The sequence below is a fragment of the Chionomys nivalis genome, chromosome 17 (assembly GCF_950005125.1).
Source record: "Chionomys nivalis chromosome 17, mChiNiv1.1, whole genome shotgun sequence".
Classification (NCBI taxonomy): domain Eukaryota; kingdom Metazoa; phylum Chordata; class Mammalia; order Rodentia; family Cricetidae; genus Chionomys; species Chionomys nivalis.
In genome coordinates, this window is record NC_080102.1 from 4314826 (window position 1) to 4338011 (window position 23186).

At 43.0% G+C, this 23186-nt stretch overlaps 1 protein-coding gene across 4 annotated transcripts in view; it reads right to left on the reverse strand.

Annotated features, from left to right (window-relative positions):
- Window positions 1-23186, reverse strand: part of Ubr5 (ubiquitin protein ligase E3 component n-recognin 5) — a 106072-nt gene that overhangs the window by 52985 nt on the left and 29901 nt on the right. For 3 of the 4 annotated variants that reach the window (XR_009058476.1, XM_057792177.1, XM_057792176.1), the window contains exons 2-15: window positions 21490-21534; window positions 20820-20901; window positions 20433-20509; window positions 19522-19641; window positions 17143-17332; window positions 16829-16988; window positions 16143-16292; window positions 13476-13687; window positions 7015-7131; window positions 6811-6921; window positions 5828-5982; window positions 4870-4987; window positions 2027-2211; window positions 214-323 (exon numbers count right to left, since the gene is read on the reverse strand). Coding sequence is in view for 3 of the 4 variants with exons in the window: in XM_057792177.1 (XP_057648160.1) it covers window positions 214-323; window positions 2027-2211; window positions 4870-4987; window positions 5828-5982; window positions 6811-6921; window positions 7015-7131; window positions 13476-13687; window positions 16143-16292; window positions 16829-16988; window positions 17143-17332; window positions 19522-19641; window positions 20433-20509; window positions 20820-20901; window positions 21490-21534 (1832 nt within the window). In the remaining variant the exon portion in view is untranslated. The remainder of the gene's footprint in view (window positions 1-213; window positions 324-2026; window positions 2212-4869; window positions 4988-5827; window positions 5983-6810; window positions 6922-7014; window positions 7132-13475; window positions 13688-16142; window positions 16293-16828; window positions 16989-17142; window positions 17333-19521; window positions 19642-20432; window positions 20510-20819; window positions 20902-21489; window positions 21535-23186) is intronic. The other variant, XM_057792178.1, reaches the window with a different exon arrangement.

The following is a 23186-nucleotide window of genomic DNA, read 5'->3' on the forward strand; positions in this document are numbered from 1 at the left end:
CCTTTGACGACTACAAAAAATTTTACGTATTTTTAACTGTAATTGTCAAAAACAACTGAAACAATTAACACTATATTATCTCTCTTCTTAAAGGTGTAAAACAAGGAAAAAAACCCAAGAGAACACACAACATCCATAGAAGGAACTGTTAAATGGAATTGTGTTGACAAGTCAGACAACCAGCACCGTCTATACAGAGCACATAAAGCTTACTGTAGGGCATTGAAGCACTGCTGGCAATGGAGGAGGCATCGCTGCAGGTTGACGCTGGAGACGGTGGGGGACCCATTTCTGTCTTGACCGGCTCCTGCTTACTCTCGGGCCTAGGGTGAGAAAGTCCTCTCCTTATAACCGGAATAAAACAAACTTCCAGTTGATTTAAACAAGTTCAGGAGGGAGGGGGACGTCTTGATTCAATGGCTATATTTTTAAACACACACTTATTTCTAACTGCAGCTCCGTGCAGTAAAGGGCACATGGTGCACATAAGAGAGAGAGCTGCTCTGACAAGGTCTCCCATGCTGGCTTCTCTAGAAAAAACCCGAGCGCCATACGACGACAGTGCCACCACGTCTTATAGGTGACAAAGCACACACGCGATACACATTACAAAGAATTTGGGTCCTCATCTTAACCTTCTTGCTTCCTAGTGCCCTCCCTGAGAATTTCACACCTCAAGTGAAGGCACTTTGATGGCCGACACAGTTCTACTGAAGGAGAAATGGCTGTGTTCTCAATATAGATGTTTACTGATAGAAACTGCCAAGTTACAGTTTAAATACCACATTCTGTTCATCTTGTTTACAAGTTATGTCTGGTTGTTTGTTGTTTTGGTTTGAGACAGAGTGTCTCTGTGTAGCACTGACGAGCTGAGAACTCCCAGCTATGTGGGACCAGGCTGACTGTGAACTTGAGGTCTCTTCCTGCCCCTGCTTCCTAAGTGCTAGAACTCATGTGCACTCCCAGATCACCATGCCCAGATGACTGACATTCGTGTACCCAGATTATCATACCCAAATAAGCGATATTTGTACATAAAAGCTGGCTCTACCCTAACACTATAAATTTCTATTCTTTTTTTTTAAATAGAGTTCATAAAATAGGAAAGTAGGATCTGTTTTTATTTTTAGGTGAAATATCACGGTAATTGGGTCCACCCATTTCTTTTAAATATAAAAAAAAAAAACCTAAAATTATAAATCTTAAGTATTACTGTCTTAGGTTTGATTTTTCTTTCTTTTTTTTTGCTTTTCAAAACAGGACTTCTCTGTTGTTTGGGAGTCTGTCCTGGAACTTGCTCTTGTAGACCAGGCTGGCCTCAAACTCAGAGGTCAGCCTGCCTCTGCCTCCCAAGTGCCGGGATCACTGCCCAGCTAGGTGTGATTTCTTAAGTTTATATTTTAGCTTACTAACAAACTCTTGTGCTTCCGAGTTTCAGCCTGCACTTCTAACATCAAAAGAAATGTTAGAAATTATAATAAGCTTATAATCATTACATCAGAATTTCAAACATTTGTGTATGTGGTCATTTTCCAGTGTACCAAAATTAGCAGAAAGAAAACACTCCTCCATGTTATAATGACTAAAGGCTACTGTACAGGAGAAAAGCAAATTCTGGCCTAACAGGAACACGGAATAGTAAGGTGTAACACTTGCAAAGGGCACATGCTAAGAACAAAATAGCACTGAGAGAGAGAGCAGCGCTTGTCAATCTGACCACCACCAAGAACTGAATGCAACTTAGGGGTAGAGAGGGGACTGGGTGTACAAGAGCGTTTACTGCTCTTGTGTGTGTGTGTGTGTGTGTGTGTGTGTGTGTGTGTGTGTGTGTGAGAGAGAGAGAGAGAGAGAGAGAGAGAGAGAGAGAGAGAGAGAGGCACTCATACATAAAACCAAATGTTTTGAAAAAGAAATTGTCACATACAATGAAAGCTTGGCAATTTCCCCATTTCATTATGCAGACTTTTGATGGCCATGCTCATCCATACAGCAGAGCTGAGATTTAAGCATAGGCCTCAGTACTCACTTTGTCTCAAGGGTTTTGCTGGCCTTTTCCAAGCTTTTCAGGCTCTCTGGAGACCGCAGTTGAAATCTACAGCTATCATTCATATTCCAAACTGACTCCATTAAGACACCAACTTTAGGAATCCCAGCACTAATTGAAAATGCGACTGCTCCAGCATGATAAAGAGGATTATTTCTTAAGCACACCTGGCAAACAAGAAAATCAGCATCAGGGTGGTACTGCAAACAATGCATCAGTGAATGTACGCAAAGTGGGCTTCCTGTGTTTCCAACACAGGTTTACACTCACACGGCTTACTGTAACCTCCTCACTGCTCGGACTCTCTCAACAGTGCCATCAGTGTGTCCACTAGCAATGCATCACTATAAACAACGCAGTAGCGCTCGAGAGATAGCTCAGTGGTTAAGAATACTGGCTGCCCTTCTATAAACAATGCAGAAAGTGTCAGTGAGGAAAAAGTAAACAGAAAAGCAGGAGGAACTGGAAGCCGCAAACTGGAAGACAAAGACATTTCTGTGAAGCTTTCCTTCAGCAGGGCGTTTACACCCAGAGACACTGATACATTTCTATGAAGGTTTCCTTGGGGGGGGGGGACGACGACATCTTTACACCCAGAGGCTTCAGTGGCCACTGTAATCTTTTAACTTTAAAAGGAACAGGGTGTGGCAGCTCAGTCCTAAAATCCCACACTCAGAAGGCTGAGGTAAAAGAAATGCCTCAGCAAAACAAGAGCAAGATTCCTAAACAAACAAATTTACATGTCAATAATCTATAAATTTCTCACAGTTAGCTAAAGGACAGTGCGTATTAAAGGACCTTGTAGAACTAAGGTTAGACTCTAAAGATTTAAAAACGAAGAAGAAGAAAGAAGGAAGAAGGAAGAAGGAAGAAGAAGGAGAAGAAGAGGAGGAGGAGGAGGAGGAGGAGGAGGAGGAGGAGAAGGAAGAGGAGGAGGAGGTTTTGTGGCACTTCCGTGCTGAAAGCTGGCCTCTAAAGAGACACTGTCAAACAAACCACAACAGTGGTACAGTTTTCCTCAAGAAAAATTACATATCATAAACTATAGTTTTTGGCATACACACATACATAAGTAGTTTCGGAAGCAAACTTGGAAGAATGTTCTAGCCAGAAACTTTCAGGAAAAGGAGTACTGTCTGCCACTTTCCACCACAGCCAAAACTAGCCATATGTCTCTCTACCCCAACATTTAATAAGTGTACCTACCTAAGTTTATACGAAAGACTTTTCTTGCCACACATGGTGGTGGCCTTATGAGGCAGGCAGGAGCATCTCTGTACATTTGAGCCCAGCACAGTTCATGTGCAGCAAATCGCAAGCCAAGCTCCAGGCCATCAGGGCTTCAAGGTGAAGCCCCATCCCAAACATAAACAAAGCTCACCACACACTTTCCCTAATAGGCTCCAACTTTGCTTCACTTTAAAAAATAAAATTTGCCAGGCAGTGGCATATACGCCTTTAATCCCAGCACTCAGAAGGCAAGAGGATCTCTGTTGAGTTTGAAGCCAGTCTGGTCTACAGAGTTCCAGGACAGCCAGGGCTGTTATACAGACAAACCCTGTCTCAAAAAAGCAAAAATAAAATCTAGTAATAAAGCTGAGAGACCAATAAAATGTTCAATAAAAATACTTTAATTGAAATCAAAGCATGGATTATTAACTGAAATTACTTCTTAGCACCATATTACAATAAATGTACCTTACAGACAAGGAGCATAACATTCAATTCATATCTGGTCAGTGTTGGGACATGTGGAAGCAAGTGGAGTTGTCCAACAACATTTCTTTCTCATGTCAGCAAATCAATGTTTTTCTTTTCTGTAGCTCCATGAACCTCTAGTTTTAAACAAAACCTCAGTTGTACCTCAAGGTACTCTGATGTGTTTTATCCTTCAGCAATAAGTTATCAGCCTTTTTTATTTAAAAATTTTCCTTTGAGTAAAGAGATGTCTCTAAACAATTAAGAGCATTCACTGCTCCTACAGAGGACTTGTGTTTGGGTCCTAACACCCACAAGACAGCTCAGACCAACTGTAACTCGAGTCCAGGAATTCAGCTCCTCTCCTGGCCGCCTCTAGCACCAGGCAGAGTACACACGTGATGCAATGCACGCATGCAGGCAAAGGAGTCAAAAACAGATAAATCTAAATATAAAAGTCATAAACCTTTTCCTTCTTAGAATATCTTTATTTCCCATCATCCCTGCTTATACTAATGTCATCACTTGTTATTTAAATAGCTGTTGTATTTTGTTGAATTCAGCCGATAATCAAGGTTGAAACTGAAATTTCAACGAACAGGAGAGATGCCTTGGTAAATAATGAACATTGACTAAGTCCAGATAGTTGGCATTTTTATTTGGAAGGCAAACAAACTCGGAATAAGACAGCCATGGACTGGGGGTGATGAGAAGACAGAACCACACGAAGAGAACCAGTACATTACAGCTGGGGTCAAGAAGTGACTGTTTCTTAAAACACAGGGAGTAGGGTGATAGTACCTTTTGGTGTCGAGAAAGAACCTGAAATGAAAACGCTACATGGAGGAAGTAGGTAGCACAATACGTAATAAAAATCCACATTTGTCCTGAGTTTCACAGACCATGAAGCTTTCTAAGCTTTTTCTCAGTCCAACTCTTGCTACAATTTATAAATATTGAATTTTATCATCTCTCTCTTTTAAAGCATGTGTGTATTTGTGTGTCCGTGTGTGGTTACATGTGCATGAGGGCAGGGACTTGTAGACTCCAGAATCACTCACCTAGACTTGGAGCTTCAGGGAGCTGTGAGCCGCCCAACAGGGACGCTATTGACTCTAACCACGTACCTGCGTTCCGACGGTGATGTTTGGCATGGAGGAAATACCAGCACTGGATTTGGGCTTTTTATTTTTTGCTCTAGCTTTCTCTAACATTTTCTTCCTTTGACTAAAAGGGACAACACCCCTGAAAGGAAAACCACAGACAAGTCAAGAAAACAGTAAAGCAGCCCATTAAAAAAATCTCAAATTATTTAGTCATTTAAGAATTGCTGGTACATTGCTTCTCCAATTTTTTTTATCTTAGCATAGTATTAATCTGCAATTAAATTTTACAGAAAATAAAACCAATATTGTTTTTACAAGTAACTTTCTCCTACAAATAATTACTTTTGATGATATAAATTTACTAGCACCCCCTGAAAATACAAAGAATAAATTGAGTCTTATTAACAATAAAGTTAAATATATAGCCGGGCGGTGGTGGCGCACGCCTTTAATCCCAGTACTCAGGAGGCAGAGGCAGGTGGATCTCTGTGAGTTTGAGGCCAGTCTGGTTGGTCTACAGAGTGAGTTCCAGGACAGTCACCAAAGCTACACAAAGAAATCTTGTCTCTGAAAACAAAACAATAAAGTTAAATATAAATGATGAAAAATTCATGCAATAAAATTTTAGAATAACATATATCCCATAATTTAAACTGTGTAACAGCAAAGTGTGTGTATGTGTGTGCGCGCGCGCGTGTGCGCGCACGAGCACAGAAGGGTTACAACTACCTGCAAATAGTCACAGTTACCCACGCACAGTACAAGTCCGTATAATTAATTCCACTTTGTGCGCTCATGAAATTTAATAACTTAGTTGCTAGCTACGCCGTTCGCATAAATTCATTCTTAGTTTCTCATGCAACTGCTTTAAAGGGAAATTGGTGTCTCTACAGAGCACTGCCTTTTCAATGACCCCCAGGTGGTATTCTCTTCAAAACTGCTTTCTATATAATGAGAACCCTCTGTCAAAGACACTTACCACCAATATAAATTATTCTCCAGTTGGGCGCAGGTATAAAGGGCACAGCAATGTAAAGAAACTATCCGTTCTCCTTGAAGTTCAGAGTAAGTCTGTGCCGTGTGCTCTAATTTAGAAGCCACAGAACTTAGTGTTTCATCTACCCATGTAGCAACCTACGGGAGATAATAGTGTGGTCAGCATTGGAGAAAGGCATAATGCAGTCTATCAACCCCAAGTCTGCAATGCTCAGAGTGCAACAAAATAAAAGCAAGCACTCCAGAAAAGGCTCCTGGAGAGATGGCTCAGGAGTAAGAACAATTGCTGTTCTTGCAGAGACACAGTTTCGTTCCCACCATCCACACTAAGGCTCACAATCAACTCTAACTCCCGTTCCAGAAAATCCAGCACCCTCCTCTGGCCACCGGGCATGCACACAGTGCTCTGACACACGTGCAAGGAAGCAAAACACTCATCATGCACATGAAAAACTTCATGCCTAACCTCATGTGAAGCGCAATGCCAGTCTTCAGCCACACCACCCTGACAGCCTGACCTCATCTAAAGTGGAGCGTCAATCTGCACAGTTCATCCATCTCTTATCGCTCCGTAAGCCCTTCCTCCCGTCTCCTAGCACTTTCCTTCCTAGCTTTTCCTGGGTACTCTCTCTTTTCTTCCATTAACAGGAGAAAGCGACTTTATACACAAAGCTGGCAGGATAAGCCTAAAAGTTCAACCACCAGAACCCACAAACGTGTGAGGAGAACACTGTCTCTCCAATGCGCCATGTGCCCCCACACACAAGTAGACTAAGAAATTATAAATAGTTTCAAAGTTAAATTATAGTATGAACTGCCAACAAAAAAATGAAAAGATGGAAGGACTATTGCAAACGTTACCAGGCTTTTAGTACGGACATGCATCAGAATGGAAGGTGGAGAGGCAGAAGAAGAACGCCCGACTGCCCATAAAATAAACCATCCTGAGCGCGCAATGCTTCCCACCTTGTTGTTCTCGGTCGCTACAGTCGCTCGTATACTGTTTGCAGACAGGAGGACGATCTTCTCGTTGGTCAATCCCAAAAATGCTGCTCGTGGATGATGCAATGAAGGATTCTTTAAAAGCATATGAAAAATGATTATTGAATGATTACTATTTCTTATGTTGATATGTAGTCACTCATTCCAAGAGTCAACATAATAAACTACCTGGGCATTTCTGTAAGGCTCAGGTTCACTCCATCTCCACTGATACAGTTCTCCTTTACTGCTGACAGCCAGAAGCTCAGAATACAGAGCCCCAATGCAGGTAAATTTTGTTCCATCCTATAAAGTAGAAATAAAATACAAATTGGTCAAATCACTTGGTTCAGACATGGCTTTTAACCACTGCGGATCAGCCGGGCGGTGGTGGCACACGCCTTTAATCCCAGCACTCGGGAGGCAGAGGCAGGCGGATCTCTGTGAGTTCGAGGCCAGCCTGGTCTACAAGAGCTAGTTCCAGGACAGGCTCCAAAGCTACAGAGAAACCCTGTCTCGAAAAACCAAAAAAAAAAAAAACAAAAAACCACTGCGGATCTAGACCGCTTACATAGGCAGATAAGTCACAATCTCAAGACCCTCACAAGTCCCTGGCTCCTAGGAACTCATTCTCCTTTAGCCATGCTGGCGTGCTTCCTATCTCCAGGACAATATTCACCAGGACTGTCCTCAGTGTTGTCTCTGCCTCCACCTTCAAATACCCATACTCTGTCCTCATCAAGTCTACGCAAGAAGACTCAGCAGCTCTGACGCTCTAGCTGCTCTCACCCTGCCTTCCTCTCAGCTCACACATCGCACAGCCCAGAACACTATCAGATGACCTTTGCCAACATCACCTCGGAACAGTCCATAGAAAATACTCGGCAAGTGTGCTAGATGGGGGGGTAGAGACCTTTCCCTGCAGACACTTCTAAACCACTGACACCCATGTGCTTTACTAAGGTAAAAGTTCATTAACTTTTAAGGGGGAAAGACATGTAATCGACTAGGATGCAATTATGTATAAAAACAAGTAATGAATATAAATAACGTAATTATTTTAATATAAGAACAATGACTGAACCATAAAGTTACCCAGAAACCTCAAAGCAGAACTTGCAGTAAAGAACCTTCCTTTGTCAAGGGCTATAAACAGGCTAGGCTTCAGAATACACAAGAGAGCACTGATCCCCAACTTTCTGCATCTGCAACCAACCACTTCAAGTCACCTTAAAGATGGCGTCAAAAGATACCACCCAAAAGAATTTATATTCTTCGAGTCACCCAATCCTCTGTTCCCTAAGCCACGGGCACTGGAAGGCCACCCCCGCCTTCCTGGCAGGAACTGCACCACATCTTACCTTCTCTATCTCATTCTCTCCTCTCAGTCCTTTAGCTGAAATTTAATTTAACAGTTGGGCAAGAGTGGCGCATAACTTTAATCCCTGTACTTAGGAGGCAGGGGCAGGTGGCTCTCTGTTTGCTGCCAGCCTGGTTTACAGAGTGAGTGAGTCCAGAACAGCTAGAGCTACACAGAAAAACCCACTCAAAAAACAAACAAACAAAACCACAACAAACTTAAATATAATGGAATGGCATCAGCAGAGGGGAGCCCAAAATCTAGGTCCACTTACTAAAGTGACTTGATTTCAATTACATTATTTCTCTAAAACCATTTTTCACATCTGAAATAAATATTTTATAAATATCTGGAAGGGGGTGTGAACTAATATAGTAGGCACAGGGCCTACTATAAAACAAATGCTTGGTCAGATTCAGTCATGACTACGCTGCTGGACCCAAACAACGACAGTTCCCAGACACAGGCTTCCTGCGTCCCCACCTCTGTGTTACAGAATGAAAGCTCTTACCACCTCCTGTGTGCAGAGAAAGACCTCCTACCTTCTTTGAAGGCCACACACACAGACAGGTACACAGAACACAGCCCTTCGTATGCCCCTTTCCCACAACAAGCGTTAAAACTAGTCTGCCTTTTAGTCCGCCTTGTGGCAAACTGAATTCTCACTTAGCTGCTTTCTGAAACAAATATAATAGTCCTTCCAAGGGCCAAATGGATAACCTACCTGTTTCATCCATCTACCCTACAAACTCTACAAGCCAGCCACGTATGCTGCCACACCCTTTAAATCCTAATGCCTAGGGATAGCCTGGGCTACACAGATGCTTTGTGTCCTTTCTCCAACTCCCTCACACACTGTATGTCCCCCCAGATTGCATCACTGTCCCCTTACATTCCACCTTCAGCCTCAGTGGCTCTATCAACTAGCACACTAAGCTTTCAAATACAAATCCCATCCCTGGTTTACCTGCAGAACTCTCTAAAAGGAAGCAAGGATATAATAAACATATCTCAGTACAGGCTTATGCATACATCTTAAGAGAGAGAGACTCAGAAAAAAGTAAGTCACACCCAAAAGCACAAGTATGAGCTTCTCAAAGAGTTGCAGAAACTAAGACATACCCAAGTGTGGGTATGGCTCCCTTAAGCATCATCTCCCACAAGAAGATACTCCCACCCTCATAGGTAGTCCCTTCCTCCACTAATGAGCCCATCACCCACTGTGTACTCTTGGGATCTAGGAGCCTTCTCTACTCTTCTTTTTCTCTCATCATCTAGCAACCAGTCCGAGAGTGGGTCTCCCTCCTTGGCCCCCACTATTCCTACTTTGGTTAAGGTCTTCACAGTGCCCCAACAATCCTGCCATGATCACAACTGACCAGATGTCCCCTTTCCTGCTCCTTTATGATATCAATAGTGTCACTTCCTTAAACACAGACAAAAACCTCACCAACTTCATCACAATAACTTCCTAGAGACTCTTTTGGACCATTAGTCACCGAAGATCAAGTCTCAATTGCTTGGCAAGTTGACTATAGCCATCTACAATATACTCCGCCCAGCACGCCACTTCTACTTCCTGGGCTACAGCAGCAATTCTGTGCGCTCACTGTTCTACAAGCGTACCATGAGCTCTCGGGCAACATCATGGTCGATGCCCACTTACTACCTCAAAACTGTTTCAGCATCAGTGATGACTCTCTCCCATCAGTCCCCACAGGAATCTCTCCACACCTCAGTACAGTGCAGACGATAGTGCTGGCACATCACACTCCAGCAATTGCTTCCCAGTGAGCTCCTAGTGTGAGTTCTATAGACTTCAGGCCAGTGGACACACGCGCGGCACGGTGCAAAAGCACATCAACTGCGCAGTGACCACGGAAAACTGATTCCAACACCTTACAGACATGTTCTCCTGAGGGCTGCACAGCCCGGACAAAACACCCGAACTGCAGAGGGACAGTGACAAGACCCTCTCGGAACTGATTATTACTCAAAAAACAATAAAATGGCTTCCAAGCATGGCAGCCCACTGCTCACCACCTGGGCTGATGTCACAGAACCTGGAAATCTGCTATGGGTGATGTTGATGAATGGTACAACAACCAGCCTAGGGAAGGAACGGGGGAAAAAAAAAATCCCTTGTTCACCACATGTCGCTAAAACTAAGCGCAGCACATTACCATGAAGAAAAGGGCCAGCACCAGCAGTCGGATGCCCTGCCCTGCTCCACCTCTTTCTTTCCTGTGCTCTGTGTCGTCCTGTCTCATCTTACTCACCTCATCAAACTGCAGTTTACACATTTGTAAGCCTTGTTTTTGTCTTGTTGGCCTGGTACTTGCTGTGAAGCACAAGCCAATCCTAAACACACGGCAATCCTCCAGAGAGCAGGGATCGTATGTGTGTGCCGTCACGCCTAAATGGAGCTAACTTTTAATGGACGCTTTTTAGAAATGTCAAATTATCAATAAAACATTTAAACTTCTAGAACTCATATGCATCCACATGAAAACCATTAAGATGAGGCAGCACAGTCAATAAGCATGTTCCAATGGTAACTTCTAGTCAGAGCCAGGTACCGCAGGTCAGCCTCTCTCAGCACTTTCAAGAGATAACACACACAACTTCATGTGCACAGAGTTGGTAGGAATACATGTACTTAATTCCCCTAAACTATCTGAAAACATATCCAGGACATAAGTGTTAGTTAAGTGCTGATCTGATGATCCCTTCTCAATACCCCCAGACAGCCAGGAGATTCTACTGACTACCCCAACCCCCGTGCATGCATGTGTGCGTGCACGCATCAGCTACGGTGGGTCTGTCCCCTTTGGGCACACTCCTCAGAGAGTCTGTAGTCCGCTGACCTCTATACACAAATGGACGCTGTGACATCCATAGGAATAAACACAATAAATAAGAAAATTAGTCTAAAAATGAAAGAATGTGAATTAGGTAATTCCCTGAAATTAAAAAATTATATATATATATATATATATATATATATATATATATATATATATATATATATATATATTTTACCTCAAAAGAGACTATTTCCTATCTAAGGGACCCTGCCCAGGCTCTGGCCTCCTTGCTAACTGTACCACTATCGAGTCATGTGAGCACTGCTAGAGTGCTCAAAGTTTATAGCAACTAAGAGGACAGGGCTGAAGAGATGGCTCAGTGGTTAAGAGCTCTGCTTACTCTTCCAGAGGACCCAGCACTAGTACGGCATCTAACAACCTTCCAACACCCTCTTCTGATTTCCAGGACCACCAAACACAACAGACACAAACATACATGCATAAAAATATTTGATATATATATAACATAAAAAATGAATATAGTTCAAACACAAACTATAAAATTCTGATGACTCTAGTAGACAAAATTAAGACTACCTTTTCATATACTGAAATGCAGAAATACATTATCCTTTAATCCCAGCACCATGAGTTCAAGGCCAGTCTGGTCTAAAGAGTGAGATTCAGGACAACCAGAGCTACATAGAGAAACCCTGTTTCAGACACAGATAAATAGATATACAGACACACAGACAGACAAATTTTAAAACATGCAAAAGCTATCAAATTCACATTTCAAGTATTAATGTCTAAGTGATTATAATCTGTATCTTATAATAGATTTGAAGCTTCACGAAATTTCCAGTTTTCAATACAGTCCCCGTACCTAGCAAAGCAAAGGCCTCTAGCAGCAATCAGTCAGCGCACACCCGACACACGCTCTCCACCTGCTCTGGTTCTCAAGCGTTAACTCCAGCAGAACATTCCCAACTCTCCTGAGCTGGGGACCCTGAGTTCTCAGCAGAGGGCAGTTGCTGCAGCTAACAACTGCATCCCAATCCTGTTTGTCTCTGTGGCCTATACACTTCCTGTAGCTCCTCTCCTGCCTTCCCCTCCTCGGGAATCACAACCCTTAACCAATCTGGTGAAAACAAAACAAATTACAGAGCTCTAAGGACCTAGGCAAGAGAAATGAGAACAACAATGTCTGAGCCCCCACAGTTGGAAGAAAGGAAGGAGAAGGGAAGGGTCAGAGAAAGAGGGGGAAAAGGGGAGGGCAAGAGGAAAGCAAGAGGGGGAGGACAGCGGGGAGGGAGAATAGGAGAAAGGAAGAAAAGGAGGGAGACGGAGGGAGCTACTGATGGCTTAAACACTGCCACGGGAGGAGAAGGGAGGTGGCTAAGAAAATATAATTCAGGGAAAGCATGCTCGCTGCCAACAACAGCAGCCCAAAGACAGGCAAAGTACATGGCCCCTCTTATATTCAAGTTTCCCATGTGAACTAAGTAGCAAAAAATACATTGACTGAATTAAGATTGATACTAACTATGGGAAAACATAAATATAGAAGGTTGAATATTTCCCCAAATCTGAGTTCAAAGAAATAAAAGATAAAACTCAGGTCAAACTCTCCATCTGCTGGTGACTAACCTCCAAGATACCCCCACACCCTTTCCCCCTGCATAAGACAGGGTCTCGTGTGGTCCAGCCTGGCCTTCGATTTCTGCTTCCTCACCTTCCCAAACACTAGGGTCAGAGGTGTGAACCAGAAACTCAGTTTATTTACACTTAGGACTGAGTCCACTCACTATCTGGGGAATTAGGGGAAGGAGGACATGGTTTTTTATGAGTGAAGAACATGGATGCTAAGAACATCTGTAAAGGCCTTTGAAAATGGACTGACCACTCAAGACAGTGGAACACACACCACAGCAGACTCCACTGTGGCAGAGGTGACTGCAGAGACAAGCCCTAGGTACACTCGAGGGCTTACTTAGTGTTCTGTTTCCCTAGGCCCAGTCTCATAGATCAAAGGGTATGTCAGAACATACTGTCATGAAATGGAGAGCCTCATCCTGTTCTGGCATGCAAACTGCTTTGGTGACCAGAGACTGTCCTGTAGAAACTAGGGTCCACCTGGCATATCAAATTGAGCAAAATACATCTCTACCAAAGAATATAATGATTATTTTAATTATCCCCAGGAAAAATGTCCTGGAGGATAAGTGCTCATGTGTGGCTGGGACTATCTCCCCTAACTTCTCTGATTCACTCAGCAAGCAGCAGCAGCAGCAGCACCGCTGGATGAGCAGTCCATGGCTTGGACAAAGCTCCAGAAGATGTTTCTAAAACAAAAGACAGATGAGCACTTTAAAAGTGCTGCCTCTATCCATAGCCCCGTAAACAACAGGACTAAAAGGAAACTCTCTACGGGAGGGGCGGTTGTTAGGAATCTACTTGAAAGAACAAACTTTTCCCAATACCTTATCAGGCCACCACTGTAAATCTTCCCCCAGGGACACCGGACTTTGGACAGGTGTGTTCTTCTTATCCGGGTTTGGCTCCCCTTCCTTGCTGGTAGAGCCCCTTTCATTATCGAATGAGGCTCCGTCAAGCCATCTTCGCTCCCGCAACCGTAGAACAGATTCTCGTTCCCGCAAAAGCTCGGAGTCTCTCTCTAAGGGAAGAAGGAGAACTGGTATGCAATCGGTCACACCAGTGGGATAAAAGTAAGCCACTCTCTAGTACACACCCCGCAGGATGCAGCTAACAGCACTTCATCTACTCAAAAGCATACGATCTATATCTGATTAGGCTGACATGCAACATTCAAACACGGACCCTTCAAGTGACTAGATAAAAATTATACACTAGTGGTTTTTGAAACTATGTAAAGGCGGTCTGATGTTTTTGGACAGAATTATTCCAAGTTTGGTTTGGTGGCTTTTTTTAATGGATTTAAATATTCTAGAATTATTTTATTACTTCATTATTCATATGAAATTCATATTATATCATTAGAAAAATTTAGTGTAAGAGTCTTTGGTTTATAAAATAAGAGTTTCAAAACATTAAATCCAAGTAGGCCAACTGGGCTGGCTAATTATTATATCAACGCAACACAGGCCGAGTTATCTAGGAAAAAAAAACATGGATTCAGAAAATGCCCCTACCAGACTAGTCCATGGGATTTTCCTGAAAAGTGGCTGGTGTGGAAAGGCCCAGTCCATTGTGGGGCTGTAAGAAGGCAGGTTCTGGGTGCTCTAAGAAAGTAGACTGAGCAAGCCATGAAAAACAAACCAGCCGCAACATCCTCCATGGCTCTCCCGCCACACGAGTACGGGGCTGAGGCACTGAGGAGACTGTGGTGCAGCAGCAGTCCGCACTGAGATAACCTTTCTCCTCCCTGAAGGGCTCTGGTCATGGTGTTTCTATCTCAGCAACAGCCACCCTAGCTAAGGCACAAACCAAGAGTATCAAATGTAACAAATGTTACAAATCCTCCAAATCCTCGAGGTCTGTTTTCTCAATAAACAAACAGAAAAGCTTTAATAGGCTGAACTGTATTTCGATAAAGTAAAAACTCAGGTCTTTGTTAAAGATAAATTTATAAGATGGATTTTATCATGTTTGATAAATCATTTTAAATGTTTTGAGAAACAGACAGGCATGTTTGTTTTGTTTTTTGTTTGGGTGTTTTTTAAGGGGAGAACCTTTCTAGATAAATCTTTCTGTACTATCCCTTAAAACTGGCCTCAAATTAAAGCTACAGCTACATTTTTGGATGTTTGTAGGCTACGTTTGAAAATCCTCCAAAGAGCCAGGTATGGTGTCAAACACCTGTATTTCCATTTCCAGCACTTGGGAGAGGTAGGGGAAGGTGGATCATTGATTTCAATGACAGCCAGGGCTAGACAAAGAAACCCTGTCCCGAAAAATTAATAATATAGTAAAAAGAAACCTTTTCAGGATTTTAATAATAAAGATTAGAGACAATACATAGCTGAACCACATCAACTGCTGAGTGAGGCTAGGCATGTCACACAAGGCAAACCACTTGCCCAGCATGTGACAGGCTTTGGCTTCAATTTCCCAACACCACTAAAACAACAAAAACTGCCACACTGCCCAAGTCAACAGTGGTTAGCACAGCTACTTCATGATTCAAACAAAAATATCTACACAGAATGAACTTAACAAACAGATATTTAGGAGTTGCTAATGTCAGAAAATATGTGTTTCGGAATTCAACACACGGCTCTGTTAAAGCGGTAAAGTCTGCGTTGCGACACGTGTTCATGTGAGAGGCGACAGCCACAGCCGAAACAGTCAGAAGCCAGTATCTGCAGAGCAAGGCCATCCTTAACAGAATACGGCATCTTTTCTACTTTACTAATTATTGTAATTTTGGCTTATTTTGTCTATTATTTAAATCAAGTAGTTTTGAACTCTGGAAAGCAAAAAAAAAAAAAAAATTGAACTGAGTAATAATGTAAGCTAAAGTAGCTCAAAACCTGCACTACACCTTCTAAAGATTTTAAACAGCACACTAAGAAGGCAGATATGTCTGTCCATTTAGAGCCAGTCAGTCCTGCTCAGTTTTCATTTTTACTCGTATGTCTGCTTAGCATTTAAAATGAACACTACTGCCGGGCAGTGGTGGCGCACACCTTTAATCCCAGCACTTGGGAGGCAGAGGCAGGTGAATCTCTGTGAGTTCGAGACCAGCCTGGTCTACAAGAGCTAGTTCCAGGACAGGCTCCAAAGCCACAGAGAAACCCTGTCTCGGAGGAAAAAAAAATGCACACTACTGTGTTGTTTTTAATCAACAAACTAAGGAGATTTTCTTTTTCTGAATGCTGCATGTCACTGTAAACTAGAATTCTGCTTTCAGTTAGATCAAAATCTATCTTACTAAGTAAAAATATACTTAGGCAAGTCATAGCCTTTGGTTTATTTTATACAATAAAATCCTCTCTAAAATTCTATCATGACACTCCAAAATACAAAACCTAGTTTTAAAGCCAAGGCTCTCAAGCAAACTGAATGCAGTGACTTCACCCTATCATATCTGAGCTCAGATACAGGCGAATTTACCACTATCTTTCCATATAGCCAACCCACAAATCAATAAATAAATGCAAAATTACCTCGAGATGAGCCTAGCCTAGAAAGTGATGAACGGCGAAAAGAAGGGTAACCAAAATAGCTAATGTCCTCAGAAAACATGGCATCCGCATCAATAATGACACTTGGGTGGGCGGAGTGAATGTCAGCATCAAGAAGAGACATAAGATCTTCTACAAATAAAAACAAACAAATATAAGTTAAGACGGTATAGATAATGCATCTGTAGACCACTAAAGATCTCTAAAAATTAAAATACATTAAAATCAGAGACTGTTTTCACTGCAGGATCTAAAAAATAAAATTAACATTATGAACACAGATCTTAAGAACTAGAAAACAAGCATAATTGCTGCAGGCTCTATTTAGTAAATTAAAGACCACTGTTAAGATACTTAATGATGCAATAAAAACAAAATACACACAAAATATAAATGCAGTTCAGTAAGTACCAATGTTCAGTAATGACATTTAAAAACAACAACATCCCATGTTAGGCAGGGATAAATCCATGCAATATAAACATTTGTTAATTAGGATCAAGCACAAATCCAATGGAGGATTATAAAGAAACTTTATAATCAAAGTGCACAGCAAGAGCTATCCACCACCTTCCAAAAGACAGACATAGTCACCAGTTAGCCCTTAAAATTCTAGTGGTCAGGCAGAGCAGCAGCGGGGCAGGAGAAGTGTGAGAGGAGGCACCGACCTCCAGGAAGGTAGGATTCACTGGCGGTGTCGTCCCCATCATCCCCATCTTCATCGTCTCGGCTGAGTAAATTATTTACAGCAAGGTTTACATCAAGGTTTGTCCGCTGAAGTTCTCGAATAATGACACTTCTGGATTTGCCTTGTAAGACAACCTGGGCCTAAAATAAACAAGGGACATGTCGTGCTGTGCTTTCTATTATTACTAAAGTCAGCTTTCTAAATCAATAAAGAAAAGGCCCCATTTTTCAACTCTTCAGGGTTAGGCCCTCACCTCCCCCTCTTGCCTTTATAGGAAAGGTTCTGCCAGCATACCTGTGAAATCAGCTCCTCGGGGATGACGGATGCTGGGATAACTGGCTGGGGCTGGCTGCCCAGGAGCCCAGACCCCCGATCCCGTCCTGTGCGGATGACTCGAGTCTGTCTCCGGGAATCGCGAGCTCCAGCAGATGACCTCCCAGAGGAGCCTCCTCCACTCCCGCCCACTCCAGAACTCCAGCGGCTCCTGCACATGGGATGATTTGTGAACTTACAATCTTCAAACAACTCACTCTAAGATATAAAGCTGAGTCACATTGTTGTATGTTAGCTATTCAGTTAAAATTTGGGAACAAACTATAAAATAACTGTCTAATTTTGTAACACGTAAATATAAATTTACTTTTAAACAATAAATACAACATCCTTTCCACCTTTGTTCAAGACCTGCATACAGAGGCAGGCATGGTAGTGTTTCCCTGTAACTCAGGAGATAGACCTGCATACAGAGGCAGGCATGGTAGTGTTTCCCTGTAATTCAGGAGATAGACCTGCATACAGAGGCAGGCATGGTGGTGTTCCCTGTGACTCAGGAGATAGATAAGTCCAGCCTGGGTTACATACTGTGACCTTACCCAAAACAAAAAGGGTAGGGGCATGTCTGGGGACTTAGTTAAGCCCATAATAAACAGCAGAGTCCCCAGATCTTCTTAGCCAGCCAGCCTAGCTAGTAGGTGAGTCCCAGTTCAGTGCCCTGCTGCAGGAACTACAGGAGAGTGACCATTAATACACATACACACACAGGGATGCACACACACCCACATCCATACCACAAACACCCACACATACGTGCAAAAAGGGAAGAGTGGTCAACTGAGGGTCAGCTCACACATGAGCAATTCTCTCTGCATTTCAAGTCTTACACTAATCACAGTCCTCTTTGGAGGTTTTATTCAAAGTCGAATGTGCTAGTCTATTACCATACCTGGGGCTTGTTTCATCGGTAAATTCATAAAATCCCACCACTCTATTTGTCATTCTGTCACAGATATTATCACTACCTTCAACAGTTAAGAGCATTTAAATCAGGCAGACAATCTGAGCAACATAGTTAACAGGTTATCAATACACATCAGCAAGCAGGTGAGCAAGTGTGCGCGCGCGCACACACACACACACACACATACACACACGCGTGCACACACACACACACCCCCAAATATAATAAGAAATATAAGCCACCAGGCAGAAAGACATAAAACAAAAATTTAAAGGAGGGAAAGAAACTGATCAGAGGGAGTTCTTCCTTATAGTTAAATACATATATAAAAAAAAAGATGGAATTTTAAACTGCTAGCCAATGCTACAGTAACAACTAACACATGCAATCATCAAGGTATTAAAATTGATGTGCAGAAGCTTGAGGAGAAATCAGATAGTCACATACTTGAAAAATGTTTTCTGGTTTTGGTTTTTCCACAAAGTCCATGTGAATGACTAAGAGGGGAGAGTGTTTGTCCAGGGGCATCACTTTCACCCAGCAGCCAGAAGTAACATCAGCCAGCCCAGCCCTGTGAGACCTATTGATATCCCATGCCACTGACATGGGAAGGGAAGGACTGGGCTGTTCCCGCCCAACTGCCTGCTCTCGAGTCAACTGGAGTGAAAGAAGAAGCAGATCCAGACACCGTGCACTGTAACAAGCTCCTTAACCACATCCGGGGCTACGAAAACAGAAGGGCTAAGGAGCTGCCCTCACCAAGAGACTAAAGAAGCATGGCACCCAAATCCTACAGGGATCACTACTGAATCCTCCTCCAGAGAAAGGATCCTAAAAGCACAGCTGAGAAAATGGGGATGAGCTGGGGACTAAACAATCTTAAGTCCTTGCTTCAGAACTCTGCCCAGGAAGAGCTGCTGTGAGGAAGCTGGGTGGGAGGGTCCTGCTTGCTCTGCAGCCCACACTGGCCTCCAACCCCAGACTCTCCTTGCCTTGGCCTCTCAAGCTCTGGAGCTGTGAGGGCTTTAAAACCAAATTATTTCAGAAGTAAAAATAAATTAAAAACCTAAGATTAGGAATAAATGCCACTATAAAAGTGAAAACAAAACAAGATGAGCCAACTGTTTCTGTGAGGGCCACACCTAACTAGCTAGGCTTCGGGGGTCAACACAGACGGGCTCTGCGGACTACTCAACCCCACTGTAGTAACCAACAAGGAGCCACCAGTGGGAAGCTCAGCCAACAGACCTGCCACGCAGAGTCTCAACTCAACGAAGAAATGTTTGTTGTCTGACATGTACTACAGATAACAGTTAAATTTCTAAATAACTGTATTCTTCCAGAGTTAATAAATGAAATCATTTTGCTCTTGTATTATTTTCTGAATTCTTCAGCATGCATTATGTGAATAGGGCTAGCAACTGGACACAACTTACCCCAGAGTGTTGCCTGCCAGCCTGCCCAGAGTCTCAGAACCTGAGAGAAACCATGGGGAGTCACTTGTCCTGCCAGGCCTAGAAGTCCTCCCTGCTCCCGAGCTGCTATTCAGTTTTGACCTAGGAAAAATCAAGAGATGAACCTTCATAACACAGCCCAGGCTGCTGGGAAGATACCTCCAGGCTTCCCCGCAAGAACCTCCTGTCCAGTATCTGCCTGCCCGACAGGTATTCCTACCCAACTCTGCCAGGTAGGTATCCTGGCTACTCCTACTAAAATGTGTGCCAGATGGCAGCTGCCCAACACTCACGTTCCTTCCTCGTAGAACCAGTTGTCAATTTTCAAATGGAAATGAATAAACAGTAAATTTTCTTTACATTTTAAAATCAACCATGTTTTTCTTAGAAATGGTCAAATAGGAGCCGTATCTTGGGAAGCATCCTTTATTACACTATAATCTTTAAAGACCGAAATCTGAAGGGAAAGACAACTTGGCAGCTTTCAAAGTGAGTTCCCTCATTTGTACCCAGCGGTAAACATGACATATGTCATTTCAGTCAGCCAGGCACACCAGCATCCACGCACGCACCTGTACTACCTGCTACTTGGGAAGCCAGGGCAATAGGCCATCTTGAGCATGAGTTCAAGACCAGCTTCGAATGTGGTGCAAGACCTGGGCCATCTCCTACCCCAGCAGATCATTTTTTCTGTCATGCCTTTTTTTTTTTTAAATCGTTGAGGATAATCAAGATCAGAAATGGGTTTTCTGAAATATTGTATTAAATACAAAATACAAGACAGGGATGTACCTCTGTAGTAAAGTGCTTATTTACGATATACTATGCTCTAGGTTTGATCCTCAACACCATAAACACACACATTTGCATGTATGCAAAAAAAAAAGTCTTACCCATCATTATTATCAGGTTTACCCAATTCCAGTCTGTCTGGTTGGACTGAAAAACCAATCCTACAAATTCTGCCATCCTAAAAGAAAAGAAAACATAAAATTCTAAAAGAGAAGATATTAAAGTTTCAACTTACTCAGTAATCTGATTCTGCCTTCCATGACTGTCAGCTCAGAGGAAAGGAAGCCCCTCCCTCCAGAGGAAGCCCACATCTGGGCTGAGGACCACAACAGCACAAAAGCCCGGGAACAGTACAGCCTGACGGGCTGCAGGGCTGGCACTGCCCAGTCCTCCTCCATACCTACTGTTTCCTTGACTAAGGGAAGAATGAAGGCACAGGTGACTTCACTGCTTCACTTTCATTCCTCACCTTCTGGGGAATAATTTACCTCAAGAAGAAAGGCAGCGTGATTCGGTCCCACAACACACTGCTCAATGGTAGCCTGCTCCAGGACATTCAAAGGTGGGTGGCTAGGAAGAAGGAAAAAAAACCTGCAAGTGAAATTGTTCTTAATTGAAAACAAAAAGAACTAATTCCTAAACATCCACCATAGTCACTGCAGTTGGGTAGTAAGCCAAACTGTTTACAAATCAGCGTTAACGGGAACTGCAACCTAAGATGCGGTGGCACAAACCTTTAATCCTATCCTCTCTGTGCTGTGAGTTCAAGGCCAGCCTGATCTACACATCAAATTCAAAGACAGACAGCCGGGGCTACATCGCAAACAAAGATTCTTAATCTAATCTAATTACTTTTTTAAAATTTATTTTATGTGCATTGGTGTGAGGGAGTCAGATCCCCTGGAACTGAGGTTAGACAGTTGTGAGCTGCCACGTGGGTACTGGGAATTGAACCTGTGTCCTCTGGAAGAACAGCCAGTGAGCCCAGTACTCTAATCTAAATCTTAATCTAATAAAACCATAATAACCACATTAGACTATGGCATAAAAAAATGGACCCTTTTCCTAATAAAAGGCTACAGCTCCATGGTAAGGACAATTGCTTAGCACATCCAACCACGGAAAACTGCTCAATTTAAAACATTTTAAAATTCTTACCTGTTCAAATTGTACTTGTTCAGCTTCTCTGAAACTTCCCGCAACCTTGAAAAACAAACACCAAGTGTTAATAAAGTCTGGTACTGGTCCTGCATAAACAAGATGGCTCTGACAAACCTGCACCAGTCCCGGGACACACAGAGCAATCACAAGCGGGTGCTGCAATCCTTCCCCTTCCTAACCATCCACAGCTGCAGTATGACCACGCCAACCCCATTCCTAACCATCCACAGCTCCAGTATGACCATGCCAACCCTGTCCCTAACCATCCACATCTCCAGTATGACCATGCCAAACCCGTCCCTAACCATCCACAGCTCCAGTGTTACCATGCTAACCCAGTTTCCAGACAGGGACAAGGAGGCTCCTAGAGTTTTCATAACTGACATCAGCAGCAAAGCTGGTCCCTGAGCAAATGCCTAATGGAAAACTCATTTATAAACCAGGTGTAGTGGAGCACACCTTTCGGTGGAGCGGGCAGATTTCTGTGGGTTTGAGGCCAGCCCCATGAGTGTGAGGCAGCCAGAGCTCCCTACCTTGCTGACATGGGGATGAGCGCTGTCTAAGAAAGCACACAGACATCATAAAATGAAAATAACTGGGAAGCACAAAATCCTGTCGAGTGAAGCACAATGGTGTCTTCCCAAAGCCTAGTCTCAGTCCTCATGGCCTGTGACAAGAGGCTGAATGGCACACCGCAGTATCTGTACAGGATAACATCTCCATGTCTAAAGGAATGTTGCTGTACATGCTTAGAAAAAACTCTGGGCTAGGTAGGTGGCTCCGTGGATAAAGTGATTGCCATACGATCACCAGGACCTGAGTCTGGATCCCCAGACCCCACATAAAAGCCAGACTTGGCAGTGTACACCTTTAATCCCAGTGCTGGGGGGTGGGGAACAGGGGTACAGGGACAGATGAAGCCCAGGGGTTCACTCATCAGCCAAATGTAGGAGAAACCAAGAGCCCACGTTCAATAAAAAACCAGTATCAAAAAATATGGAGAGGCCAGGAAGTGACACGTTCCTTTAATCGAGCTTTCCCCCCTCAATTCCAGTTTGCTCAATTAGAAGGCACATTTCTGTTTCAAACAAGATTAAATACAAGAATGGAATTCAGAGTTCTGAGAGCAGGCTAACTAGAAGATGAAGGCCAAATAATAGACAGAGCTGCGCTCCAGAGTGGCAGCAGCCTTCAGAAGACATATTGTACCAGACCCACCCTCACACTGACTTCCCCACACTGCAGCCACGACACACAGAAAGACACATTTGTTCACTAGCATAGGAAACCAACTCTTTTCATTACCATGTCTTTTTCATTAGTTCAAAATATACAATCCAGCAGAGTGGGTCAAAACTTCTTTCAAAATTGGACAATAGGGGCTGGAGAGATGGCTCAGTGGTTAAGAGCATTGACTGTTCTTCCAGAGGACCTGAGTTCTATTCCCAGCAACCACATGGTGGCTCACAACCATCTGTAATGAGATCTGGTGCCCTCTTCTGGCATGCAGGCATACATGGAGGAAGAATGTTGTATACATAATAAAAAATAAAATCTTAAAAAAAAAAATTGGACAATAACGAAAATTTAAAATTAAATGTGTCAGTGACTTTAAACAGTATTTCAGGTAGATGCTTATGGGACTAAACTAAGCTTTGGGGATGTCAAAATGCCAGAAAATAATTATTAACACA